General features: G+C 30.1%; 2 protein-coding genes across 6 annotated transcripts; one reads left to right on the top strand and one right to left on the bottom strand.

Moving 5' to 3' along the window:
- LOC126835246 (sialin) lies at positions 1-23,524 on the top strand. Of its 4 annotated transcripts, none has more exons than XM_050567697.1 (10): positions 1-270; positions 15,962-16,076; positions 16,155-16,369; positions 16,802-17,038; positions 17,227-17,311; positions 18,208-18,428; positions 18,699-18,848; positions 19,113-19,245; positions 19,318-19,559; positions 21,534-23,524. In XM_050567697.1, exons 2-10 carry the CDS (start codon positions 16,013-16,015, stop codon positions 21,741-21,743), a joined length of 1,557 nt encoding a protein of 518 aa, XP_050423654.1. In that variant the 5' UTR covers positions 1-270; positions 15,962-16,012; the 3' UTR covers positions 21,744-23,524. The 4 variants fall into 4 exon arrangements, with proteins under 4 accessions (XP_050423654.1, XP_050423657.1, XP_050423655.1 ...); XM_050567700.1 differs by lacking the exon at positions 1-270 and adding an exon at positions 4,136-4,231; XM_050567698.1 differs by lacking the exon at positions 1-270 and adding an exon at positions 12,836-12,943.
- A 1,671-nt stretch (positions 23,525-25,195) lies between these two features.
- Positions 25,196-26,878, bottom strand: LOC126835247 (m7GpppX diphosphatase). 2 transcript variants are annotated; one of them, XM_050567703.1, is made up of 7 exons: positions 26,687-26,878; positions 26,316-26,607; positions 26,091-26,248; positions 25,783-26,022; positions 25,594-25,711; positions 25,351-25,488; positions 25,196-25,280 (listed from the first exon to the last, which is right to left on the bottom strand). In XM_050567703.1, exons 2-7 carry the CDS (start codon positions 26,557-26,559, stop codon positions 25,234-25,236), a joined length of 945 nt encoding a protein of 314 aa, XP_050423660.1. In that variant the 5' UTR covers positions 26,560-26,607; positions 26,687-26,878; the 3' UTR covers positions 25,196-25,233. The 2 variants fall into 2 exon arrangements, with proteins under 2 accessions (XP_050423660.1, XP_050423659.1); XM_050567702.1 differs by having other exon boundaries at positions 26,316-26,588.
- Between the last annotated feature and the right edge of the window lie 591 nt (positions 26,879-27,469).

The raw sequence follows: 27,469 nt of genomic DNA, 5'->3' as shown, positions 1-27,469 counted from the left end.
GGCGATGTTTTGCGGCGTTGGCGGCAGCCACAGGCCACAGCAGGCTACTTGGTAGTCGTACCAGCAGTAGTGTGTGTCCGCATCGTGCCGCCACCGCCGCTCTACCCCCGTCGTCGTACCACACGGCCGTTGTACAGCAACCGGCCTGCCGCAACATGTCATACGGCAACCAGCGCAGACGAACCAACAGTCTGTGCTGCAGAGGTCTCACGTGAAACGCGACGGTACACCACACGTTCACCATCCGGCACGCACGCACACCATATACAGGTAAGACAAGATGCTCGCATTTACATTGAGTGTGTGTGTGTGTTATATTCGGAACTGAGGGACACTTGGATGCAAATTACAAAACCCTCCATCCTACACACCCCCACCGACAACTTTTTTCTCCAAATTGACTACCCAGCAATAGTTGTTAGCTCGATTTATTTGAATATGCCCATTGCCCACACAATTGCATATGTACTACAGCATGGGACTGGTTTATACATTATAAATGTATACAGGGCCTGGTGGCCTGGTCCCTGTGGACTTTGGTCATAGTACTAACATTCAGAAACCTCAATTGCACAATATTGCGACGTTTCGTTCGTTGCTTTTTCGTTTTTCTTTAGGAATGGCAGTCGTGCACGTGCTTATCCGGCCGCGTAGTTTACAAATTGTGTATGTCGAAGAGCGACTTTTTTTTTCAGTTTGTCATAAATTGGAGTTAAAAATATAGTCTATGATCAAAATGTAACGTACATTATTGAAAGTATAGTATTATAGTATCATTATGTCATAATTATTACGAATAAACAAAATATGTTCGTGTATAACTGAATCATGGTAATATTATTTTGCTTAGCTCAAAAGAATCGTACTGTATTGTGTTTATTTAACCACGTGGTGATGTCAAAGCAGCCATTATGCGTGGTTTGGACCTAATAGTTTTTACTTTTGGTAGCCTGGAAATGTCATAAAAACCAATTCTAAACTAGTGGGTAACTTTTTTAACGTTTATATAACTACCCTTTTTATAATTTAATTTTAATTTTTTTATGAATACTCAATTTGCAAAAAATCAGAACAACGGATGAAGACTTTATTAGTTGTATTTTATAATAATAAACTATATAGCTCAATAGGTTGTTTAGACTTAAAAGATATCGAAATTATAATATTGAAGAAGTAGGTATTATAATTTTGTTTATTATGATTTCAATTAAACACACCATTATAACGTTAAAATATGTTTAATTATTCAAACACGAGAATAAAAATTTACTTCGATTATTCAATAATAGATACAGACAATTATTACAGTCGCGGAGTAGCGAATAATGTCCAGAAAAAAAACCCAAGAATTTAACGTGTCGCCCACATAATACGCAATGGAATTTGTGTTTTCACGTGGGTTTTATTTGGTTTAAAATATATTTGCCGACCTGATGATTCTATACACAAAGTTATGAAGTTCCTCGAATTTCATACTATTATTCATTATTAATTAAACCCTCTCTTCTGAATTATGATTTATATAAGTAAAACGTCTATTTTACACTGGTGCAATTTATGTTCAATGTCGAGTTTGTGCAATTAAAATGTTTTTTCTTTTTTTTTTAACGTATTGATTACTTTAGAGCACTTCAAATTTCATTACAACGTTGATTTAATATTTGAATACAACAATAAATTATAGTCTATTTGTATTATGTCTATAATTTTTGTCGACTCTGACATGTGAAAGAGCGGTATCTACTGTTAATTTATGTTATAAAACATACTCATATAGGACTGCTAAATCATTAGAAAATTTGACTGATGGTTTTAAATCGATTTTTGACAGACAAGGCTATTTGGACTTGGTTCGTGTTCAGAATAATTATTTTTGGGTAGGTTTATTAACGATCAGCAAATGCTTATGTTGAAAGGAGCCGAATGTGTTTAATTATTCAAACGCTTTACCGAGAATATGTTTTCGGATCGTTTGAAACGCGTAGAAAAAATATTAACCCAAACGGTCAACTGTCAATATTATAATTTACAACGCAATAGATATAGCAAAGAAATAAAATAATGAAATATTTAAAAAGAAACTCTTAACCACAAAAAAATAATACACTTTAGCGTGTATGCGTATTTCGGCAGAAATGTTACCTTCATCAGCGCTAATAACAGACTGAGCTATACTCTGTTCGGAATAAGAACAGGCTTCGGCGGCCATGCGTTTTCGTCGGGCGGCCATGCGCACTAGTCGGCCGCCGAAGCCTGTTCTTATTCCGAACAGAGTATAGACGATAATAACAATAGAGATACTGTAAAATATATTTTTTTAAATAACTCGTTGCTCTATTGCTATTTAAAAACAGATCTTAAAAGCCAAGTAGTACGTACAGGTACAATAGTAGGTAGAGGTAAATTCGATTGCTTTATTTGCGTTAAATACCGATTAAAAACGTCTCCGGCGGTGAATTCTTAATAAAAAAAAATACCTAGTCACGACAATACAATTAACTCAAAACAGGGTCTTACAGCTGCATACTAACGCCATCAATAATGCCTACTTCAAGCTTTAGTCGTTGTACTTACCGACCAGCATTATGGATATTTTAATATACAGTATGCTACAAAATTATGTTGCGCTCAATCAATCCGTAGACACATTAGTTATACTAATAAAACAATTTTAGTCACGAAACCTTTTTATAATTATTAATGTGTGCAATCTATATTAAACGAGAGAACCGAATCTATAAATATGTGTTAGAACCGTACAATATGACCGTACACATTATTAACGAACTAAAAAAAGATATTTTTTTTATAAAACGCGAGTTCTAATGCAATATTCTTTAATCCGAATTTACGAAATCAAAAACATTAGTCGTCTCTGTTCTGAGCAGTATAAGCATTTTTGACCAATTAAGACTCGATGGTTTGCAATAGGTACCGCAACACGCTGCTGAATAATTATATTATGTTTGAAATAAATTAGTTGGTTTGATAAAAGTATAACAGCTAGTAAACAAATGTATTAGACAATTTTAGTTTCAATTCTTTCTTTACAACCACAGCTTAGGGTAAGTATAAGATAAGTTTAGCTCAGAAGCAATTTTTTTTTATGCACCGCGAAGTCGAACATTTCGCAAAAATCCTTAACATAACATTTTATGACATCATAATTTTTAATAGATTTTTATGGCGCAATTATAGATAAGAGTAATTATAACGGTATTATTACATGACTTAGTGCGAATTCTCCAGCATTTGGAATTGAAAACAACAAACAAGTAAAGGAAAAATAATAAGTCATAAGCGCATTCTTTCTATGTTCATAGAAATAACAAGCCTTAAAGTTATTAATTACCTATTGTTATCATTTCGGGAAGTCACAGGCAACCGCATGGCGATAAAATCGGAACATAATAATATCAAGGGCAATACTGCTGTTGTTGCTGTTAAAATTTCAATAATTTATTACTAGGTTTCTTTGAAAAATGTCACGGTTGGGTATTTTGTTTAGTACACACACACACACACACACACATACAAATAAGTATAATGAAAACGACAATAGGATATACCAGTATATTATATAATTGTTTACAGGTAAAAAGAAATGTGTATAATATAATATTATAACGTATATAACGCAGTATATTTCAACGGTTTGCAGGTGGTATAGGAAGTTGGGTAATTTTGATAACGTTGTTGGCGGACAGTTGATAATACAAATTAAAAACGCTTCTATATATATATATATATATAGTCATAAAACCGTAAATCGTCGTTAAGAGTTGTGTGTGAAATCGCCATGGATAGTTTTACACACGAGATAGCTTTGCCGGACGCAACTTTAGAGCCGGTTTAGGTTGTTATGGGTTACTATTGTAACCTATTATTTACCTATTGTTATAAATTTTGATACAGAGGATGTGCGCCGTTTACTGAAAATATTGTGTTTAACCTGTTACTTATAACAACATCTTTGTAAATTATATTAAATACCTATTTAAACTTTTATCTTGTTGACGGCAAACGAGTTGTTTCCACTGATATCGCGCAGGTGTCGTGTCAAGCGGTGAACCCCTAGACTATAATATTGACTATTAATGGTGCTGACAGCTTAGTACACGGTTGAGTGAGGTGATTTTTATGTTTTTACCATATTAATTTATGAGGTTTCACTCAGTTTGGCCGACGATAAAACAGGCGTTTGTATAATCAAACATACCAGAATCGTAAAGTGAGTGTTTAATATACATTTAATTATTCGTTAATAAATGTATTAATCATACCAAAATTAAATAATTCTTTATGATATAGTCTACATTATTAAATACTAACTTTTGTATAGTTTTATCGTATGGCTTACTCACATTCGGGTTAACCCAGAAGAGCCCTTCTAAAATTATAAAAAAAAAAAACATAATATAACAATTATTGCGAAAAATCTTTGGTAGGCTTCGACGTCTGACCACAACCGAATATTTTTGTAATACTGAAGTTGCATCTCTATTCCCTTGTCTTGTGATAGATTCGCGATCGTTCCATTAAAATAAAAAATTGAGTTCCAATTATGTATATTTCAATCAAAGAAAATACGCCAGTAAAGGCTTAAGAGTTAAGATCTTAAAATTAGTTAGACCAATCTAAAGTACTCTGTATAGGATTTAACACTCTAGGAGTACTGTTCAAGTTTTAACTTTAAAGTATTAACATGAAATAGCTATTAAAAATATCATTAATTGAAAGTATAATATTTTTAGCTATAATGTTGTATACAGCTTTAAAAGCTGAGTAACTTGTTAAAATTTTGTTGATTGACCTTTATTTTAATTACTGCTTTTTTTTTGTGAGATAAACGGTAAAATACACATTTCTGAAAAAATCAAATTTCTCGTGGGTTGCAAATTTGTAATTGACAAATAATTAATAATTTTATGATTATAAATTGATAGTTTTCTCAATTTTTTTTTTTTACTCATTAAGTTTTATTGAAACTGCAAAATAGACCGAACTGGAGCAAGTTGAGTTTCAGTTACTACTGTCTGTATATTTTTTGACATGTATGTATATGTTAACTTGGATTTTGACGGTGTAAATATTACACCTATTAATCAATTAATGTACGTTTAGTACATTAGTACGTTTATATTATGATAGTGTTAAAACGGTTTGAATTTAAAATAGTTTTTAAATTTCTTAAAACAGTTAAGCTTTATTTTTTAATTTAAAATAATATTTATAAATTACCCGTTACAAGTCCATATAATTGATTGTTTAGTGAACATTTTTAACGAAAACTGAAAACTTTGGTATGATCGTGATAATAAAAATGAAAAAGCCGCGTTTATATGCTTAATTGATAAATCGTTTTATACGTTTAGAACGGTTTTAAGTTCTTCAACTACATAGCGCGAGCGTTTCAACTTTATAAACTAGGTAGGTTTGAAGTTTTTAAACCATTTCAATGTTTACATGACATGAATGCGTTATAATTTCAAATAGTTTAACGCTATCATATAAACGTACTACTTGATAAAGGTGAAGGTTAAAACTTAAAATATAAAACTTGCTGCTAGTAGAAGGCTACGACTTAAGTATGTATAAATGTTTTAAAAACTACAAAAGGGGGATTTTTTTATCAACTCGTTAATAACCATAATTTACCCTAATCTAGGCGAAATATTAATACCTCTCTGTGTAGAGAACGACTTGCGACAAGTTTTATCATAATGGTTAAGTGATAGATGGATCATCGATATAATATAATATAATCTTTTATGTTATTTAATACTATGGTTTTAGTATGTGTTCGTGTCGTGGCGAGATAGTTATTTCTTTAAGTTTTCATTTAAGTAAATTAATATTGTTAAAATTATGGACCTGGAAGCAAAACATTTTTTTTTTATTTATTCAAAACTAGTATAAGAAAAAAGGAAAGATAATTCTTCATATTTATCAGCCGAGGAATATATTGAAATAATTAATGAAATTAAAAGTGGTAATAAATCACGTCGTCTTAGTAAATAATTCATTGTAAATACACACACCAGCCAAAAATACCTATCTGTATTACATAATTTCTCAGGGTTTTTTTTGTTACTTTTTTATTTATTTATATATTTTGCTTTGTATACATATCGGCATATCGCTATAGAATATATAAGAATAAAAGATTCAGCAAAGGATTCTTATTAAGCCAATAGTATCTGCCAAGTGGGCAGTTTGTGTGATTGGTAAACGTCAAACGTTGGGTGGGCGTTATTACAGATAACCAATATTTCGATAGGAAACTACATAAAATAGTATTAAATATTGTTATGTAGTAGTATTTTTTCATTATTTAATAAGTGACACAGTCAAATTAAAAAAAAATTGCTAACCAGTGAAACGAGTTATGTAAATGAAGGGCACAGGGGAAAAACGATAGTAGTCACATTATGAAAATTTTAGAGTATAGCAAAAACAAAGTTCGTGAATTCCCCTCCCTCTTACATAAGAACAAAAAAAAACACATTAAATGCTATTCTAATAAAAAATATATTTATTTAAACAATCTATTGACATAAATAAAAAAAATTAATGGCATATATTTAAAAAAACTATTTGAAAAAAAAATGTGTCGTAATGTGACAACTACAGTTTTTCCCTGTGCCCTTCAAATGTATGAAACAAATGCAAATAAAAAAAATAGTCCTTTTAGTACTACACGTTTTGGAGAATGAAAGCTTTAGAAATTAGGTACAATAATATAAGATATTAGATAAAAACAGGTAGTACACTTCCTATAAAAGCAATATAATTGCCTGAAAATTTAAACAAATCAAAACCTCCTTCAACTCAGAATATTCACTGGTAGACTAAGAAATGATTTTATGAGAAATTATTGTTTTAGAACTAATCGTCACTGAATTTGTTGTTTGTGGGGGTTAAACCAAATTGGACAAATTTATAAATCGGACTCCGATTGCCAATATATTATAAAAATGGTTTAAGTAGCTTATACAGGGTGACCACGAAAACACTAAATAGGCAAAATAAAATTAATTTTTCAAAAAAAAAAATGTTTTAACTTATGTAATATGTTTGTTGGTGTACGCTATTTATTTTACGGCAATTTTCTTTGGATGATTTGAAAGCGGCAATTCATACAGAGGTGGCACTAATCACGAGGGAGACATTAAAACGAGTGTGGAAGAACTTCCTCGAAAGAACTGTAAATTGCCTCATGGAAGACGGACATCACCTTCCTGACCTCATTTTTGCTACTTGAAGTAAATGGCTTAAACCCACATACATAATATTACATAATATCAAGTTAAATAAATTGTTTTTTTTTTCGAAACTTGCTGTAAAATAAATGGCATACACCCACAAATATGTTACATAAGTTAAACAAATTTTTTAAAAAAAAATTAATATTATTTTGAAAATGTAAAGTGTTTTCGTGGCCACACAGTATAATATAAAAAATTAAGTTTTTTTAACTTAACATCAAAATATTGAGGATTGATAAAAAACCATATTTGGTAATTAATACATGCTTATATTGTAAAATCAGGAAGTTGAATAAGAATTAAGATAATGAAAAAATATGTTGGTTTTGTCTAATGGTTTTAAATTTCATAGGTATTCATTAAAAAAAGGATATTTTTCAAATTAAACTTATTTATTTTATGGATATTAACGCGTAACATTTTATCATGTAACCAAATTTGATGATATTTTTTAGCTTCGATGCGGAGCTGTAATGTGATTTTATTAGCTTTATAATGACGTGCTCTTCTTTATTATTGTGTACCCACTGTAACTTGTTTTACATTGAACCAATTTCTTGAAGTATCAACTCTATAAATCACAAATTTTATCTTTTTGGTATTTTAAGAGTTAAAAGTTGAAAAAGTTCACTTCTTCCCTCTTCAAATTTTAAAAAACAAAAAATGCCAAAACAAATATATAAAGAAATCTCATTTTTAAAGGAACAACATTATAACAAATAAAAACATATGTATATTTAAGAATTTATAATGATAAGGTTTATTAAGAAGATGATCATATATTTAAGCTTTGATGTTACCTTTAATGTGTCTTTTTTTTAATACTAGGAAACAATTAAAAATTGCATTAATTAAAAACACAGGGAAAGTTTAAAATAATGCCTAGAAGCAGTCATAAAATTTGGAAGTGTAAAATGTATAAACATAAGCTTAGAGTAAATAAGTAAAATCTATTACAGACTAAACTTTAAATTAGTTCAAACTAGCTCAGTTTGAACCAAGTATGTTTTAAAATTAAAACTTTAAACAGCAAAAGCCATTACAGTGGGGTTTGGTGCATAATATGGACGGGGAAGTCACAGGTCTATAGAAATTATTATTAATGAAAGTGATAAAATCACTTTAAAATAAACACTTCGATGTGAATCTGTGGAAACGACCTATTTCTAATACATTCTTACTGTGCTTGGTTTGAACTTATTATCCACTGATTCGTATCGAAGCATTTCTCAAATAATGTTTTATAAAACTACTCTCCTTAAATAAAATTAAAAGTATTTTTATAACTTATGTTTTTATAATTGATTATTGCTTAGAAAAAGCCTCAAAAAATATGCTCAAAATGTCTAAAAATACGACTTTAATAAATATTTTAAAAGTACATATGAGCCTAAAATTCTGTATGCAACTTAAATTATTAAATATATACGTATAATACTAGTTAGATTTATAGGGTTTAACATAAAAGCGTTTTTTACACTAACTACAATTTACAACGAATAATTTTTCATCAAAATGAATTTAACACTTGGAAATTGATTACTACTTGAAAATCGGAGACAATCTTAAACACACCATTTTTTTATTTTTATTATAATAGAAACAATAAATTCTCTGAACGTAGTGACAAAAATATATCATTTTTTTAGTTATTTCAATGCATAAAAAAATGCGTAATACCACTTTACCGCTGACGGACAATATCATATATCAGTTATTGTTTTCATGAGATATGATGTTTTATACACATACGTTTTTCAAATAAAAATTATCGAAAAATGCCCTCTATGCAAATGTAAAGATTTCAAAATAATTGTAACTAAAATTGCTCAAATAGCAGACTTTTTATTTAGGTTACATTTTATATTTTAACATCAACGCAAGTCTTTTAATAAGTTCTTGAATAAGTGTTTGTTCTAACATAATATGGGTTCTCCTTATAATGTCGACCATTGACAAAGGTACGCGGTTATCATACAGTGACAAGGTTACTATGTGTGTATGTAATAATGTTTACACAATATGATGCATTAATAAAACATACGTATAGTTTCACTTTCTTATTGACGCTGATGTAGTATCGCACTGTTTACCACTGTCAGTGCAGTGGAGGTTTCTACCTTTCCGCCTTGTGTACACTAACACCCTTTTAGTTAAATACATGTATTTACTCTATCAAGCAATGTACATTGTATGATTTATCAAATAATATGCATAAATATAGAAGTGTGAGTGACCTATGTATGTTAATCTTTATTGATGATCGATTCACTTGAAATGTTGAAAAAAACTGCTCTATGATTTGTACAACTTCGTCGAACTAAATTAATACTTATAGTAATCTATTTTAACCGTTTGATTAATTAATCTGTTGTTTAATGTCACATCGAGTATATAAGTGTGTGAAAATTAAAATAAAACTTAGGCTTACAAAAACAATTTATTTTTAATATTGTTGTAATACATTACTAATCAAATAACATATGTTATGTTTGCACTGTATATATTTTTTTGATAGGATATAATGCAATTAAAATGCTTTAATTATATCCGTTTTTGCATCATTTAATTTTTATAAAATATACATATGTACGTATGTACAAATATTGCTTTTGATGTAAGCAACTTTACAAACTAAGAATTTAGATCTGCGTCTACTTAATTAAAAACTGTAAAATGTATCTACTACATGTTGTAATATTAAATATAATTTTATAATAATGCGAATAACTAAAAACAGTTAAATTAATTACAATTATTTATTAGCAGCATTTTTTTGAGCATTAGAATTTTGCAAATACTATAATTTTATATTAAAAAAAAATCTCATTTTAATGATTTATTATTATTTTTTAAATTCTATGACAAAATATAAAATTGTCGCCTTTTATCTCAGACTAGTTCTAAAAAATTAATTCAATTAAATTCTAGTATGTGACAAAAATAAATCTAAAAACAATTACTGTGGTCTATGTAAACAGTTTGATTTGTAATATTTTTTCTTAATTATTGTTATAGTATTTAGTCGCATATACCCAGGTACACGGATATGTAAATTTGAACTATGATTTCAGTTTTTAGGGTCAAGTGTCTAAGGCTATGCCCTATGCCCTTTTATGGCCTATGCTCATTAACGCACTAGGGTTTTTTTTTATTCGTATGTGTGATATGTCTTCTTTTCGGCCTATTTGAATACATTAGTGAAGCGTTGGAAAAGTTAAAATTGTCTTAGTGAACCGGTTGACAAAATATGTGTTGACAGAAGTTTAACATTCAAAGTTCGTTGTGTGCAGAGTGACGTTTAATAAAATAACGGACGTTATGTTATGCAATCTGTATAATATGGATGGTTGCCAATAATTCCTTGTGTGCATATGGTCGCGTAAGTTGGGTGACCAGTTTTTCCGGTTATGATTTATTCGCAAAATTATAATTTCTTGTCACAGCTTTTCACATTTTATTCCATAGTAATGGATAAACATAACGCATTACGCTACAATAGAAAAACATTTAACGACACTTGACAGCATGCTTGATTTTATGATGTCTACTTTAGTTACAAGACAACCCAATAACGCGGAAAGCATTTTAATTAAATTAAATTTTCGTCAAATATTTTGTGCTCAATTAAGCTGGCGATTTAATCAAGTCCATTTAAATTTCGGCGTTTAATTAATGTCTTCAATATCGAATGGTAATAGCAAATAAACTAGGTTAACAGATAGCGACCGAAACAATTAAAACATTATACAGTGGTATACCCGTACATTCAGTCTCGGTTATCGTTAGCATATATGTACATAAATAATCAATGCTATAATAATGATTAATAAAAACTGATAATCGGTTATATAATACTAGTGACGGTTTGTGACTGTGAGTATCTTTAAACGGTTAAGCAGACGACTTCTACATTAACCCGTTAACGCCGGAGTTTTTTTTTCGGAATTTTTTTTTAACACTTTTTTTTGGGGGAATTTTTTTTTTTAATAATTGGTGTCTTGGGTGCTTGTTTCTTATTATTTTTTTAATTATAAAAAAACGTTTTACGGTTGTCTTGAAACTATAACTAAAAAAACTCTGTTTTAAGCTTTGAAGGTATTATAAATACAATTTTTTTTTGTCAGTGCTTGCGCTATAACTTTTTAACCGCCGATTCGGTCGTTTTTACTACTTCTTATTTAGTGGATTCTCGCATTAGGCAGAATTCGCTATTTTTTTTAAATAATGTAGGTGCAGGTTAGTCCAGTTAACTTTCATAAACTATGCCTATAACTCGAAGAAATGTGGTCAACATCCAGTCTAAATATTTTTCGGTTGTTTTCTGAGTATGTATCAGGTGGTTAAAATAAAACATGGCCTGAAATTTAAAATTCGTGTGGTCAGTGTCACTGATCACTAAAAGTAAGTTGCTTGTTCCTTTGAATTTTCGGTCGATTTAGTTTTTTTACACTTGCAAATTCTCATTATTTTTTTTTGAAAGTGATGGTTTTTAATTTCAAATTTATTACTATTTCTAAATCGGTTGTAGCCCTGACTCTATATATTTCTATTGTTAATAATAATTCCGGGTTTCTCCGCTTAGAAATTGAGTTAGTGTTTATATCACTATAAGTCTTGAACTTTACTTAATCTTATTACTTTTAGTAAAATTCTATGTACGCAATTTTGTCTTTGACTTCCGTAAAACGTTGATTTTCATGAAAATACTTTTCTAGTTTTACGATTCTTTGTAGTGTCAAGGTTTAACGATACTTGGCAAAACTGGTAGCTTAATTATTATTATTAAAATTACTATAATATACACAATATGTTCCACAAGTTTCTGGCAAATGATTTTATTATGGTAATTTTTAGTACTAAATCTGACGCAAAAAAATCTTGTTTGAATTAAAATGATTATATAAAAACGTCATTATTTACAAAAATTATTGGTGCAAATATCCAACAAAATTTTTCTTTTTTAGAGGGGTACGAAGCCTGCCTACAAGCCTTAATGATATCGACGATAAACTCGCTAATGAATTTTTGAAAGGCTCTATTAAACCCTTCGAGTCGTACTTTTGCGCGTCTGATTGTCTGACGTCTGTTCTCAACTAGAACATTCTAGCATTATGCTAATAATCGGAACTTCCTCCATTTAAAATGTATGTAAGCCTGACGATTATCGTGATAGTGTATGTATGTGTCATGTGTGTATAATGATTTTCTCCAAAAATCCCTGACTGCAAATAGGCTAGACTTTAGAGAGAATTATTGAGAGTTCTGTACCATTTATTAATATTAAACTCTGGTAACAACGCGTGGCTGTCGAGAGTAATACAATAGTTTCAACTTGATATTCAATGGTATCTACACTATTGTCTATTCTATCAGCAAATCACATTATTTACTATACAATAACTTAAATATATTACATATCATATCCGACGTCCATTAGCACCAAGTATTTTTTTTAAATTTTTTTTTCGGAATTGCTGCTTGCATACTGGTTTTTAACCCACTGTTGCCAGTTGTGACGCCCTACTACAAAAATAGGCTGCGACGAGTTTTGAATGAATAGTGAGAATCAGATACTGAATAGTAGCCGCATGTGTCGTTTGGTGTTCGGTACTGACTTCGTCGCAAGTGCGGTTCACGCGTGTTCATCCACTGCCGGTAATTTGTTTACAGCTGTACGTTACAAATTATACTATAACTATCCATTATAATATGCATAGGATTTGAATTAGTCTAGTTGTGCCACAACGATATCCTCTCTTATTAGGGTATCGTTTTCTTGCGTAAACCTATAGTGTTTTCGCGCCTGGTAAATCGTGTACCGAACACTGCGCAGTACACTCATTGATGTAGCAGTAATTTCAATTTTTTAAACAGAAGTAAATTAAAAAAAACAACAAACTTTAATAATTGGGTGTTAATGGGTTTTCTATATACTTTATTCTTTAGTTTTATAATAAAACAAGTTTTTGGCGAGTACAGTTTACTTTTGTATCATATTGTATATAGACTATATACGTGTACTAGGTATATTATTTATAAAATCATCAATTCGCAATAATAGTAAGGTGAGTGTAGTATAGTGTAGGTATGCCGGTATCATGAAAACAACATGTGTTCTGACAATAATTACTTTTCTAGTAGGTATTCTTTCTGGTTGCTTATATATATTTCAAATTGTGTATTGTTCATTATCAAAAAGTTCGAATGTTTAAAGCTGGTCACACACGGAGCGGTTTAGCCGCGCGCGGTCGCGGATAAAAACCGCGGCGGTTTGCCGCCGTTAATTGAACCGTCGTATTTCAATGGGTTTATTCACACATAAAACCCGCACCGCTGATATCAGCGGTCAACCGCTAAAATTGTCCCTTGCGCGATTTTCGGCTCGACGACCGCGTCCGCCCATCATAATTAAACTGCATATTTTCAATAGACGTATTCATACATAGCGGTTTGACCGCAGCGATTTGTGAGCGGATCCTAGATTATCATATTATTATTGATATTATATTTATTATTTATACGCCAGTGCCTCAAAAACCGCAGGGGCAGTAGTTGCAATGCCCCGGTAAAGGGGCCTCTTGGAGTTGGGCTAGGGGCCCCCCCTTCATCTGGGTCATTGCATTATATTCTCACATTTAAATCAAATAAATATTGTATTAAAATTATTGAATACATTTATTTAGTGTCAGATATTGACTTAATGAAAACATTTTAATTTCTATTAATTTCTATGTAAATAAATTTTAATATAATATTAATTATATACTTTAATTAATTATGTCTTTTGACACTGAAAAATAGTATAATACTGAAAATATTTTATAAATTATAAAACCGCATTAATAAACCGCGTTTAATCCGCTCCGTGTGTAAGTGCATAGCGGTTGCGGTCGCGGATAAAAACTAATTATTAAGAAAAACAATTTAGAGTCCCATAATTTTACTGAAAAAAGAAATAAGGAAATATTTGGTTTTAAATCATTTTTTCCTTGTGTAACAGTATTCAATTGACAATCGATTGGTGTCTTAATTATTTTAATTTATATTTATATTGATTACACCTATCACAACCAGTAAATACACTCACCTGAAGAAACATAAACTAAGTACAATTATGAAATATTATGTTAAACGCACACACAATAGTGGAATAATTTTTTTATTTTTTATTTTTTATTAATTGCTTTTGTAGTTACACATTATAGTACACTATGAACAATTTATTAATGTATGTAATCTAGTATTTATCAATAACAAGATAAAATATAGAAAAGGCCAGCCGTGCTGTATTGGCGATTCTTAATGCGATAAATGTAACCACGTGGTGTGCACGAATTTAGTCTAATAATTTAGCTTTCGTTAACTATATGGTTTTTTTAATATTTTGTTTTACAAATTTGTTTTGTATGCAAACGATATGCAGGTGTAGACGTGTGGTCGTCAGCAAAATTATAGTGTTATTCATGGTATACAAATCATACTGAACAAACGACAAAAAAGTTATTATAACTGCGTAATTAATGACATTTCATGGAGTCAATGAAAATTAAACGTACATAGTACACTCGGAATTCCGTAATGTGTGTGTGTGTGACGCGTATAGTGTGTATATTACCAAAGTAAAACAGTAAAACTAAAAATAAAAATAAATATTTTGAATATTATTACAGGATTTTATAGAAACGTGAAAACATAGTTCATATGTGGTTAGAAATTGACTTAACATCCCTACGGTGTATCACGAATTAAAATTAATAAATAAATTATGTATTCCGAAAAATTTAACAACTCCGAAAGCAATACTTTTTTGCCTTCATAATAAAACAATTTTTATTATGCCTGGTGATTCTTTATATACTCTATTATACTTTTCTTTTAAAGCAATTTTTTTAGTTTATCATTTTGAATACAATTTTGCTTACTATTCTAATATCTTACAATATCAGACAAATTAAAATTTTTATATTTTTCATATTGTCTTATGAAATATTCCTCCTGTTTTAATTGTTGAAGCTTAATAAATAATTACTTACTATGACGTTGTTGCCATTTAAGCTTTAAAAGTTGCTAAAGCTCTGAAAAATACTAATAAATATAAAAATTTTGAGTTTTGTCTAATATTGTGAAATAACAAAAATGTTTCCAAAAATAAAAACTAAAAAATTACAATAATTTTAATAGAAAACTAGTGTAAGGCGTTAATAGAATCACCCGGTATAGTAAGTCAATGATGCAAAAATTATAAAAAACATTTTTTTTTAGTAGCCTTTATTAGATAGTATGATAATATGATGGCTCAACAATTATTACATAATTATATTATTTTAAAAACAAGTTTTTATAATAAATAAAAAAAATTAACAAAAATCACCATTTACAAAAAAGTATTTTTCAAGTTATTTAATAAGTACGTGTGGTTTAGATCTTCATAATTTATGGATTTTATTTTTCCTTCCCCTAAATTTTAGTTTACAGGTGCCCTTGACCTTATGTAGTGGTCGTGAAACCCTGTAACTATTTGGACATAAACTATAATTGAGCAAATAGATAAATTTTGTGTATGATATAATTATTCATTTAAATGTAACAACGAATGTTATTATTTTATGCTCCATAATTTTATTTCGGTATTTGTCGTTTTCGAAAATAATATTTTTGAAGTTGTAATTTTTGTTTCTTTTTTTTTTTAGATAGTTTGCGTATTTGATCATAAATTTGTGTCGTATTATTAATCAACCATTATGGACGTCCCGGAAAGTCAAATTCTGGGGAAAAAACGCAAGCTATGCTTTAGGAGCCTACAAGGTAATTCACCTCGTCTTGAGGTCAGAAATTATAAGTAGTCAACTTCAATAAAATGAATTTGCATGTTTTACCCTATAGACATGATACCGGCTCGTGCGGTGTTATACTTGATGTCGTTTAGCGGCTTTCTAGTCAGCTTTATGATGCGAACCGACATTAACATTGCAATGGTGGCTATGGCGAAAATGAGGCCGCGGCCAGAAAATTCTTCGTCAAACGCTACCGAACTCTACAGTTGTTATTCACCGGCCGTTAACAATACTCAAGCCGTTGTCGAGAACAAAGTACCGATGGTAAGTAATACGTGTATGGATTTTTACATTGTAACAGTGGCAACGAAGTATGCAAAAATATAAGGTCGGAAATTCCAAAATTCTACCGGTCTCAAACTTAATAGACCAGGTTCCTTGTATTAGCCCAACTAGTAGCCCTCGTCTTTAGCACTAATTCTGTTATTGCAGGTCACAAAACTAAAGAACTGAATGGACTTATTTTGATTTTAATATTTTAATAATTATCAAATATTACGTTTGTACTTTAGTATAAAGCACACAAAATAGTAAATGTTCGAAAACATAATTTGTGTGACTTTAAATGTAATGAAACTAACGGTTTTATATACATATGCATGGTACCCGGGTAAAGTTTTTAAATGAATACAAAAGAATTGAATAAAGTTTAATAATTTTGGGATAAAGATCAGGCTTTGTTGGTTTTGTTCATAGGAAGAAGGTGAATTCGACTGGGATTCTACCGTTCAATCGGCCATTCTCGGTTCATTCTATTGGTGTTACATATTGTCCCAAGTGGTCGGTGGTGTTCTGACGCAAAGGTTTGGCACCAAAACGGTGTTTGGGTTTTCGCAGTTAACCACGGCTATAGCTTCCTTGCTCATGCCGCAAGCAGCTTCATTCCATTATGCCGCCGTTATCGCCTTGAGATCGCTTCAAGGAATGGCTTCGGTAAGTATACAGTTTTAAAAACTGTATTATGGTCACTTGTCAGGGGACAAATTATAATAGTGGAGTGGAATTCAAACAGCGCAATTGTATAATATGCTGAAACCCAGTACAGTATATACGTTGTTGAATATTAAATTATTTCTGCTACAGAGTTGCAGACGCGTATAACGATCTATTATTTTATTCAGGGACTTACTTGGCCGGCGATGTACGCGCTTGTCGGTATATGGATACCTTCCAACGAACGAAGCAGGTTTATGTCATCCTTCCAAGGTATGAATTTGTTTTAGATTACATCGGACGCTTTAAATAGGATAAGAAAATGTGCCAGTTAGGAAATACATACTTAATTAAAGGTCACTCCAAAAGCGGAATAAACCGGGGGTTTTATTTAAAAATCTAGTATTATTATGCAATCGATATCGAACCATACACGTTCTCCATATTTCTGAACCCTTGAAATGTTTAAAACGATTTTTTCTGGTGGCATGCCAATTCGGGTGGTGCCTATTGAGTTAAGAAACTTCGTACAAGCATTTGGCATAGAGCGTCCTTCAAATTGTATTTTGTTGTAAATGTTACATTCTGACTGCATTAGGTATTCTTACTAACCTCCTTAAAAAAAAAAAAAAATCACACTAGTTAATTTATCGATTCTCTAGCTACATGTATAATAAGAAACTGTAGATAGTAGTAGTTGTTTTCTAATAAAGATAAACTAGTTGTCTGTAAATTAGTTTTAATTTACATTAACCAACCGATTATGTAATCAGGAAAACCATTATAGAAGTTAAACTGTCAAACGTAAATAACTAAAATAACATTAATTTATTATATAACAAACAAATTATGATTTTAATAATGTATTCAATTTATGCATATCGTTTGAATTTTGACAATGTTCCAATTCTCTGTTTGTTTGTATAATATTTTGAAACGATCAAGTCAAAAAAAAAACACTGACAATCAATCCCGACCATGTTGTTTTATTATAAGTAAATAAAAATTGAATTTTAAGTAGAAAATGACGGAGGTGTGAGTTTGGTGTAGACGTGCAGATTGGGAGGTCGCTACGGGTAAACACGTATACTTATCTACCTGTCTATTTGTGATATCTGTGTAACTGGCGTCTAGGTTAGGTGGTAATTGAGCTGTTGCCTGGGTGACAGGGTTTAGCTTCGGGATCGGACTGACGTATATGGTGTGTGGATTCATCATTGGCAACTATGGATGGCGAGTGGTGTTCTACATGAACGGGACGTTGGGTGTGGTCTGGTGTTTGCTGTGGTGGTTGCTGGCTTTCGATTTGCCTCACAAACACCCGAGGATAACGAGACGTGAGCTAAACTACATCAACGCCAATATTGGTGACAACATCATTAGCCCAAAAGTGAGTGGACTATAATCATTATCAATAGTCATTTACATCCTTTGACATTCGGTTATAGGATCCCCCATTGTCACAGGTCTCCAGGTGGTCAGAAGTTGATGACAATTTGTCTACAGCCTTCTCCTTCTGGGGCGTTTTTTTTTGTTTATACCCGATGATTAAGTATATAAATAATGTACAAAAAAATACAATATGAATCGGTCGCCTGTGACCGTGGGAATCTATAACAGCTTGACCACGTTACACGTTTCTATACAATCGTCATTTCAGGACTTGAAAGTACCTTGGTGCTCAATCATGACGTCCATTCCGGCTTGGTCAATCGGTATAACGACGTTTGGCCGGATTTGGGTACATTACACGTTTATCATATACGGTCCTTCTTACATGAAAACAATACTGGGATTCAGTATACAAAAGGTTGGTCAATCTTAAATGTTTCCTATTTACTGGCAGTGGTGCAACCAGCATTTTTTACCCGCCAGAAAGATGTCTCCAATAAACTATGAATTTGTTGGTCGGGCAAGCGCTGCTGACCTCGCTAGTTCAGGCGCTCAATTCGTTGCGCCACTGCCGAGTACCGATTCCGTAGAATAATAGAATTAATGGAAATTTTCGTTTCAATTCTTAATGTCGCCTAAGAATCTGTAATATTTGAGGTTATGCTGGTTTTCTGTTTAATAGAATGGATTCATGAACGGAGCGCCGTTTTTGTGCAGCTACTTGTCTTCGGTTGTGTTTTGTTACATGGCCGATTACATAATAACCCGAAATCTCATGAGTCTAACCAACGTGCGCAAAATGTTCACGGCTGTGTGTAAGTGATTTTGTTTAGCTTTTTTGATATTGATCGCCGTCGTCGTGTTAAAATCGAAATGTCCTCGTTTAGCTCAAGTCTTACCTGGCTTGCTGGTGTTGACCATCAGCTACATGGGATGTGAAATCACGTTGATATTGGTCATATGGTTCATAGCCGTCACACTTATTACCGCTTCATATGCCGGTGCCATGGCTAACGTGGTCGACATCGCGCCAAACTTTGCTGGGCCAATACTAGCATTCGCCCAAACCATACACATGTCTGCAAGTTTTTTGTCGCCTTTAGCGGCCGCCATTATTCTTCAGGATAACGTAAGTACATCTATTTTTTTTTTTCGAGGGGGAGACTCGAGTAACTTTATCGAACTTCAGGCGTCACATGTGATAGAGCATACCCCAGGGGCGTCATTTTATTTGCGATCCCTTATCGTTTCACTACTTTTATTTATGTCGTTCACACTATAGTCATTATTTTTATCATTATGCTGTTCAACATAATCTTTTTGAGCATTCAAATGTATGTTAGTTTCTAAACTACTGTTACAGTTAGTGTAGGATCATAGTCAATATTCTTTATTTCAAAAATATCTCTTTTATTTATAATAAAATAAAACCCATAAAATTTAACTCGCAGATAATTAATAATTGGGTCATTAGAAAAATATATAATTAGTTACCACTTTTGCCAAATTGTATATGTCACTAAAGGTCATTTTTCTTAACCAGTTTGTTATCATATCTTTTCAACTTACTTTAAACCTGTAACCTCCTCTTAGACTGTAGTCTGCAAACCTAGGAAATGTTTGGTTTAGAGGAGCGGGCGAGTGACCAATACCCGGCCACCTGCCTTTCGTATCAGTACAAAATCCACCCACTGACAGGAAACCCTTAATAGACATAAGTAATTTATGCAATTTGGGAAAAGTGGTACAACCCCTTAAAAGTTATGATAAACAAAATAATATCACAATATTAAATGGTAACGATAACGGGATATCAGTGAGAATTAAATAATAACGTTTTTATTATTCATTGACTATAAAAAAAAAACCACAGCCGCTTTACAGTTAACGTTCACGGTGGTTTATAGACTACAGTGACGTAGTTTCTTACCAAAAATCAGAACTAAAGTTTAGAAAAAATAATATATTTTATATTTATACATTAGGCTAATAAGCTGTAGATCGAAATACTATAGTATGATGGAATTTTAGGTATGCAAATGTATACTCTGCTTACCGCTAATGACGCCCCTCGCGTACCCTTGACTTTGTCAAGCGAACCGGCAGGAGGTTGAGTTTTAAATGAATGACACTGTCATTGTTTATCAAAATATTTATTTTAGCTTCGATGCGGAGCTGAGACGTATTCTTTTAACAATGATGCGTTTTTATTTTTATATTAAACGATTTCGTTGATATCAAAATTTAAACTTATACTCGTATATAATATACAATTATAAAAATGTATTTTTATAATAAACAATATTATTTAAAATAAAAATAAAAATTGAGCGATTCCAATTAGTAATTCCTGATTGGTCCAAAATACTTAACAAATTCACTCTAAAATTGTTTTTAGAAGTGTTCCCCCCGGGATTTCAATGTCATTTTTGCATTCTATGGTAATTTATGTCAAAAACTTAGACAAATACCAAGTCCCAGGAAAAGTTTTTTGAATAATTCCTGTTCAGTACTTTGGACTAATTAAAAATTATTAGTTAGGATTACTCAATTATTATTTCTATTTAAAATAAAAAATATTTTAATAAAAATATATTTTTCATATTTTTGGTGTTTAAAAATTAAATTATTTTTTGTTTAAATCGTGAGATCAGCGAAATATTTATTTTTACTTTTTACATTGGTGGTCCCAATAAAATTATATTAAACAAAAATTTTAATTTAAATCATTGATTTTAATATTTGTATTATTTGGTCATTTGGGCACTACGATTGGTATTTTGAAGACTGCGGCGCGTGTTATCATCGTTCAATTCAGTTGTAATTTGACATACTCGCGTTTTTAAGCTAATAAACAAATTGAGGGGGTACCAGTTTCAAAAAATATTAAATAAGTGAAAATTCGAACTATCCTAGCCCCCCCCCCCCCATGTCCCTACTCTACTGCGATGGCATTTTAGTTTCGAAATACTAACTAAGGGAGAGAAAATGTCCTTACTCCGGTACAAGCTAACCTCCCCAAGGGTAATGGGTATGCTGCTCTGACACTTGTTAAACATAACATTATAGTATCTGTATTTGAACGCATTCGCTTTGTGTTTAGCCAACGCTGGAGAGGTGGCGCAGAATATTTGCTGTGACCGCATGTGTGGCTTGCGGCACTTATGTCATGTACCAGTTTGGAGGTACGGCCAAGGAACAAGTATGGAACAATCCAAACCGGAAAAATAATTCAGGGTCCGTGCGGGTGTCACCCGAAGACAACCAACTGATATCGAACAGCAAAAACGACCCGGAGAGAGGGGACGGTTAGAGGTTTGGCAACGGCGGTCCCGAGGCTACGAAAACAGTATAATATGGCGTAAATAGGTCCCCCGTACAAAGGGGTACAACAATTCAAATTATTTTTTATGATCGTTATTATTGTGATATACTTAAACCTTTAAACAAAAAGAAGACAAACATTAGCGCGCCCGTCTATTGAACCGGGCCACAAGCAAATCTCATCATTCCAAACAACACAGTGTTCTAAACATACAACTTGTATATTTTATTATAATTTTAAAAAACAAATTCATCTTTTGTAACCTTAGGATTTTTAAGTTGCGACCTTGTGTCCTCAAATACGAATTAAGTAGTGTAGATCTTTCAATCAATTACTATATAATACACCTATGTTTTATGTGAGTAATATTATTAATATTTACCTATATATTTATATATATATATATACAATAATATGATGTATAGTTGTTTAATTTGTACGATTTCCGTGGCTTTAGAAAATATGTGCAAGTTATTATGAAAAAATACTTGAATTCTTAACAAAACACAAATCATTGAACAAGTGGCTGAGAATAAGAAGTTGTATCTAGACTAATTATTTAGATAACTATCATCTTAGCCGTAATCTAATTTACAACTTGGTCTAAGCTTGTGATAATATTAATAGTTGAAATGTTATTTTAATAGAAACGTAGAACCAAATGAAATGTGCCTTACCAGAACTTTTCTGTCTTATAGTAATGAAAATGTACAGTAAATACATGTGATCACACTAGAAATTTTTTATATTTTAGTGGCATTCTTTAAATTGTTGTTAGTAACAAAGAATAACTGAGCTATTCAATAATAGATAATTTATGACATTAAAAACACCTAATTATTTATTAACTTTTACTCTCGATCTTGTTTTTTTATGTTCGAATAATATTTGATTAGAGGAAGAACAGAAGTATTTAAACAAAATTACCTCTACTCAATTCTTATTAATAACACGATATGATTTTTGTCTAGTGAATAAGTTATGATCATTATGTATAAACTGATTTTTATAAGAGCAAAATGTAGATTATGTAGCCTATAGTTTAGAGCTATGAAATTATGCTTGTTTTAGATTTTTTTATTTTTATAAAAAAAAAATCCAAATAGGCCTGAAAAGAATGTAAACGTAACAGCCAAATGATTAATTTAAATGAAATATATATATATATACTGATACACATCTAATAACTGAAAGAATTGATTGAGTATTATATTATATTGTTTCGATTTATGATTTTTGACTAGTTATTTACCTTTTAGAATATACTCATTACCTAGGTAGGTACTCAATTATACCTATACTAGCCTTACACAGATCATGATTTTATCAAAATATTATAATTAAAAAATACATAATATACATACCTAAAACTAATTTTTTCTTCATTATTATATATTACTAAACAAAATCGAGTCTTCCATAATTACCAAATTTGTTCGATTAGATAGCTAAAACTAAAACCCAATTACAGTTAATGCAAATTAAATTTCATCTTCAATTATTTAACACGAATGTATAAATAATTAACTTCAATATGAAAATATGCAGTTATTTTTTTTAAATATAGGCACCTATTAATTTAGGATTATACAGGGATCAGTAGCAAAACCAGTTAGTGTTAAATAATAATTAATAACTACTAGTAAACTATTTTTAACAGTAGATTTAATGGAATAGTTGTATACAAATAGTTACATTTGAACAGTAATGTTAGAACATAATATAATAGTAGTTTTCAGTAAATAAATTTATTGTTTTCTTCGATTTAATTTGTTATTGCAGCCTTCTTATTTTGTTTCCTTGCTTCTTTCTGACAACCGTTTATGGTCAATAATGCCTTTTTTTTTTTTTTTACACATTTTCAAACTACATAGCTGAAGCCAAATGGTTACTCTCAAGTCATATGATAAGTGATAACCTTTAATAATTTTTTTTAAGACAGTATTTTAATATATTTCTGTAATTCTTTCTTTAGGGAAGTTTCATACAATTTATTTTTTATCGATAAAGTATAAAGTATAAATGTGTTTTGCGCCAAATTACAAAACATCAACTCTTACGGCTGAGATCTGAATTTAATCTAAGTTTAAATTCATTTGAAAAATTAGTTAATCATCCTTTTTTATTCTGCTATACGTTATAGATCGTCGTTTACAGAAGTCTTTAAAGGAAATACAATTTTTATTTTTTCATGCACAATTTCTATTGTTTAAAACTGTTCTCTACTTTTAACTTTTTTCTTTAGTTAATTTATTTTTTAAATATTGGTTATATTATCTACTTATAATCTATCTCAAACTTATTGACGAAAATTTATCTAAAAATCCTTATACTCTGTAGTGCAAAACCAAACAATTATTTTGAAAAGAGATGTTTTTTATATGAATTCCTATATTGAATTGAAAAAAAAAAATTCTTGTAATTCCTTAATACAATGGAAAATGAAACATTTCTATTGGTAATTATTATTAGCGTTAAAATCATTTTTAATTAATAGTAAAGTATATTATATTAGTGTGTACTGTAATTATAGAAACTTAAAAATATTAAAGTAAACGTCAAAAATTTAAATCACTTTTAAGACAAAAATTTAAAATGTGTTGGAATCACTTTAACATTTGTTATAGTATACAGGGACTTGGCAAAAGTTTGTTAATGTGTGTAATGCACCACAAACTTTTGATGGACCTTGTAAATTATTAATTTAGAGATTTCATGATCAAAAAATTTCGACACTCCATCAGAAAAACTGCACGTTTTAACTGTTAACAAAAAACAACATTTTCGATTGGATAAAACAATGAGCTGAAGTATTGTTTTTTGTTCGGCAAACTTAATGTGCCGTTATTTGTAAGGTGCGTCAATATATTTAATTACTCTTATGTTTGTAATGTTACAATGTTTTCAAACCACTATATAAGTGTTAGTTACAGAATGTTCTCAAAACAGAATACAAAACTTTCATGACTTTAATAGTACATTTTTATGCCAATTTTTTAATATGTTTACCTAGTAAAAACTATATTATATATTTTGTTTAGTTTGATTTACTATTTAATTAGTTAAACTCGTACAATTGTTTTATATACACTAGTCTAGCAGAGTACACAAAATAACTTGCAAGAGTTTTGACCTTAATTACCATAGTTTAAGTAATAGGTATGTAATTTAAAATACAACCTACTTCCAAGGTATTAAACAAAAAACATTAAGCATATATTATGTTTGAGAACTATTATTGTATAATTAACCGCAATATTGTATGTAGTATATTATTGAATAAACAATTTATTTAAAGAAAATAATTTAACTAAAAAAGGTTTGTTATATCAATATCAAAAATGATCATCTATAGACACACTAATCATTATGTGAATTAGGTATACGGCATACTTTTCTAAATTTTTATAGTATGTGTCGCTTCAATAAATAAATTAGAATATAATTATTTTAATATATTGTTTTTACTATGGTAAAATCATTGTTTAATGCTTTCAATAAGTAGCTTGCTTTTAGAAAGGATTCCTAAAAATAAAAATAAATAGATTGTTATTTTACAATAATAATTTCTAAATAATATTAATTATAACAGTACCTTTATCTTCAAAACAGCTAAACAAAGGGTCACCTTCTTTTATAACAAAATTCATAGTGGATGATTGGTAGTAATCACCTAGCAGTTCAATATTGTTTATAACTGTTGAAAGTAAGTGTGCTTTTTCAGTATTTATTCCTGTAATCAGTAATGTTATTATAAATAAAATAATAAATAATAATTTAAAAAAAAAAAACAATATTTCTTGTTTCAGTGTTAATAATTAGTTAACATAATATTTACCTGGTGGAATATGCATTAAATATGTAAAATGCACGTGAAAATGATAAAATGAAGGTTGGTAATGTACATAAATACGTAATTGTGATAAAGGAACGCCATACAACCTATAAATAGCAGCCTAAAATACCAAATAAATAGAACTAGATACATTTTTGTTATTTATAAATAATAATATTATTAACTATTTACCGTTCCTTTGTTTAAAATATTTTTTAAAAGCGGTAAATGTTTCGACGTTAAATCTCTCAACGATTTTATATTTCTTCTTTTTATAATAGCTAATAAATAAAGCTCGTCTAATTTTCCAGACCACTTTAAGTCTGGTATAAGTAAAAATCCATTAAGATTATCATCTTTATCTTTTTCGCATGCAGTATCATATTTAATTCTTTCTTTTTCAGATGTGTATTCCAAACAGTTATAAACCCACTATGTAAAAATGTTTATTAATGGGCAATAATAATCATTTAAGAAATTGAAATAATAATAAAACTAACTTGTAAAGATAAACTATTATCTAATATGAAAGGAAGTGTTATTTCTTGATACATTTCTTTAGTCTCTTGAACTATGTACAAAGGTTGACTGGAAAACTTTAAAATATGTTTTTGGGTCGCTGGGTGTATTAAATCCATTTTGTTGGAAGAGATATTTTCTAAAATATAATTATTGTAGACAAATTATTAAGTATTACTTTATTAAATATTATTAATAGTTCTTACCATTATATTGAGGCACACAAGTAAATGATTTGTAGACATCATTTTCAACATCTTTAGTGAATTTGGTACCAGAACTACATACATTCATTATTGAAGCTTTGTCAAAAGCGTACTTTTCCATTACAATAACTGCCGGTTTGGAGCACCCATTAAAATTTCCTTCAACAGCTACCATCTTGCGCTGAGTGTCATTCATTAAAATCCTTTTAAATTGAAATTTACTAAAATCTGGCTGTTCTGACATCTTAAGATCAATTTTTAATGGTCAAAATACTAAAACAAATACAATAAGCTTAAAAACAAAAATTGTATTACGTGTTTAAAATAATGGGCCGTACAATATCAATAATTTTATATTATAAAATACTTACAACAGTAATAAGCTAACTAGTATTTTAGAGACTTATTATAATATTGAGTCTCAATGTACTATATTTAATAATTAGCTTGGTAATAACTAACTAAAGTGTAATTTTCAAAATAACTAATTCTATACCTATAATATTAAGGTCTAATCGTTAAATATTTAATAAAATTATATAAAAAAATATTTAGTATTAAGTAAAATTTTTTAAAAAAGTTTCAGTTATCTTATCACTGTCTATAATATTATATGTTAGTTTTTTTGATAAGTGATAACCCTCTCCACCACGCCCATCGAGATAAAGAATACTATACATCACGATTTAAGATAATATGGTTGCCCAACGAGCCCTGATAATGTGACCGCCAAACTGTCTTCGCTGAGAATTGCTATGTGCAAATCACTCCTAGCGCTTTTAGCGGACAAACCACAAAACCAGCATTACCACTCTTAAGAATATTTAGCTTTTTTTTTATTGACGCCTACAGCCTGTATAACAATCACGATTTAAAATAATTATTATCATTGTGGATTTATAAATCCACCTTGGTGTAAATACTAATACTGATTTGACACTTATCTAATGGTTTTAAATAAAAGTAATAAAAAGTAAAATTAAAAATATAATACATAGCATTATATAAATGTTAATTTTATAATACCCCTAATTGGTTCAACATTGTCCTATTCGTAGAAGCACCGTCACGTGTAAGACCAATAACTTGCCCTCCAGAATCCTCTATTAACATTATAGCTTTTAGTATAAGCTTCGCTAAATCAACACCTTCAT

Source organism: Adelges cooleyi, unplaced genomic scaffold (genome assembly GCF_023614345.1).
Source record: "Adelges cooleyi isolate 19-005CV unplaced genomic scaffold, UGA_ACOO_1.1 ACOO_flye_CR_arks_rails_tigmint_CR_PRNA_23, whole genome shotgun sequence".
Classification (NCBI taxonomy): domain Eukaryota; kingdom Metazoa; phylum Arthropoda; class Insecta; order Hemiptera; family Adelgidae; genus Adelges; species Adelges cooleyi.
The sequence above is the reverse complement of the archived record's forward strand: the minus strand, read 5'-3'. Positions and strand labels throughout refer to the sequence as shown.

What these genes read in the sequence shown, in the direction of transcription:
- LOC126835246 (XM_050567697.1), top strand. Translation starts at nt 16,013, where the DNA reads ATGGACGTCCCGGAAAGTCAAATTCTGGGGAAAAAACGCAAGCTATGC. An exon ending in TCGAGAACAAAGTACCGATG is followed by an intron (nt 16,370 to 16,801) that starts GTAAGTAATACG and finishes TTTTGTTCATAG; the next exon opens with GAAGAAGGTGAATTCGACTG. An exon ending in TGGGATTCAGTATACAAAAG is followed by an intron (nt 18,849 to 19,112) that starts GTTGGTCAATCT and finishes TCTGTTTAATAG; the next exon opens with AATGGATTCATGAACGGAGC.
- LOC126835247 (XM_050567703.1), bottom strand. Translation starts at nt 26,559, where the DNA reads ATGTCAGAACAGCCAGATTTTAGTAAATTTCAATTTAAAAGGATTTTA. An exon ending in ATATTTTAAACAAAGGAACG is followed by an intron (nt 25,712 to 25,782) that starts GTAAATAGTTAA and finishes TTGGTATTTTAG; the next exon opens with GCTGCTATTTATAGGTTGTA. An exon ending in TTTAATGCATATTCCACCAG is followed by an intron (nt 25,489 to 25,593) that starts GTAAATATTATG and finishes TACTGATTACAG; the next exon opens with GAATAAATACTGAAAAAGCA.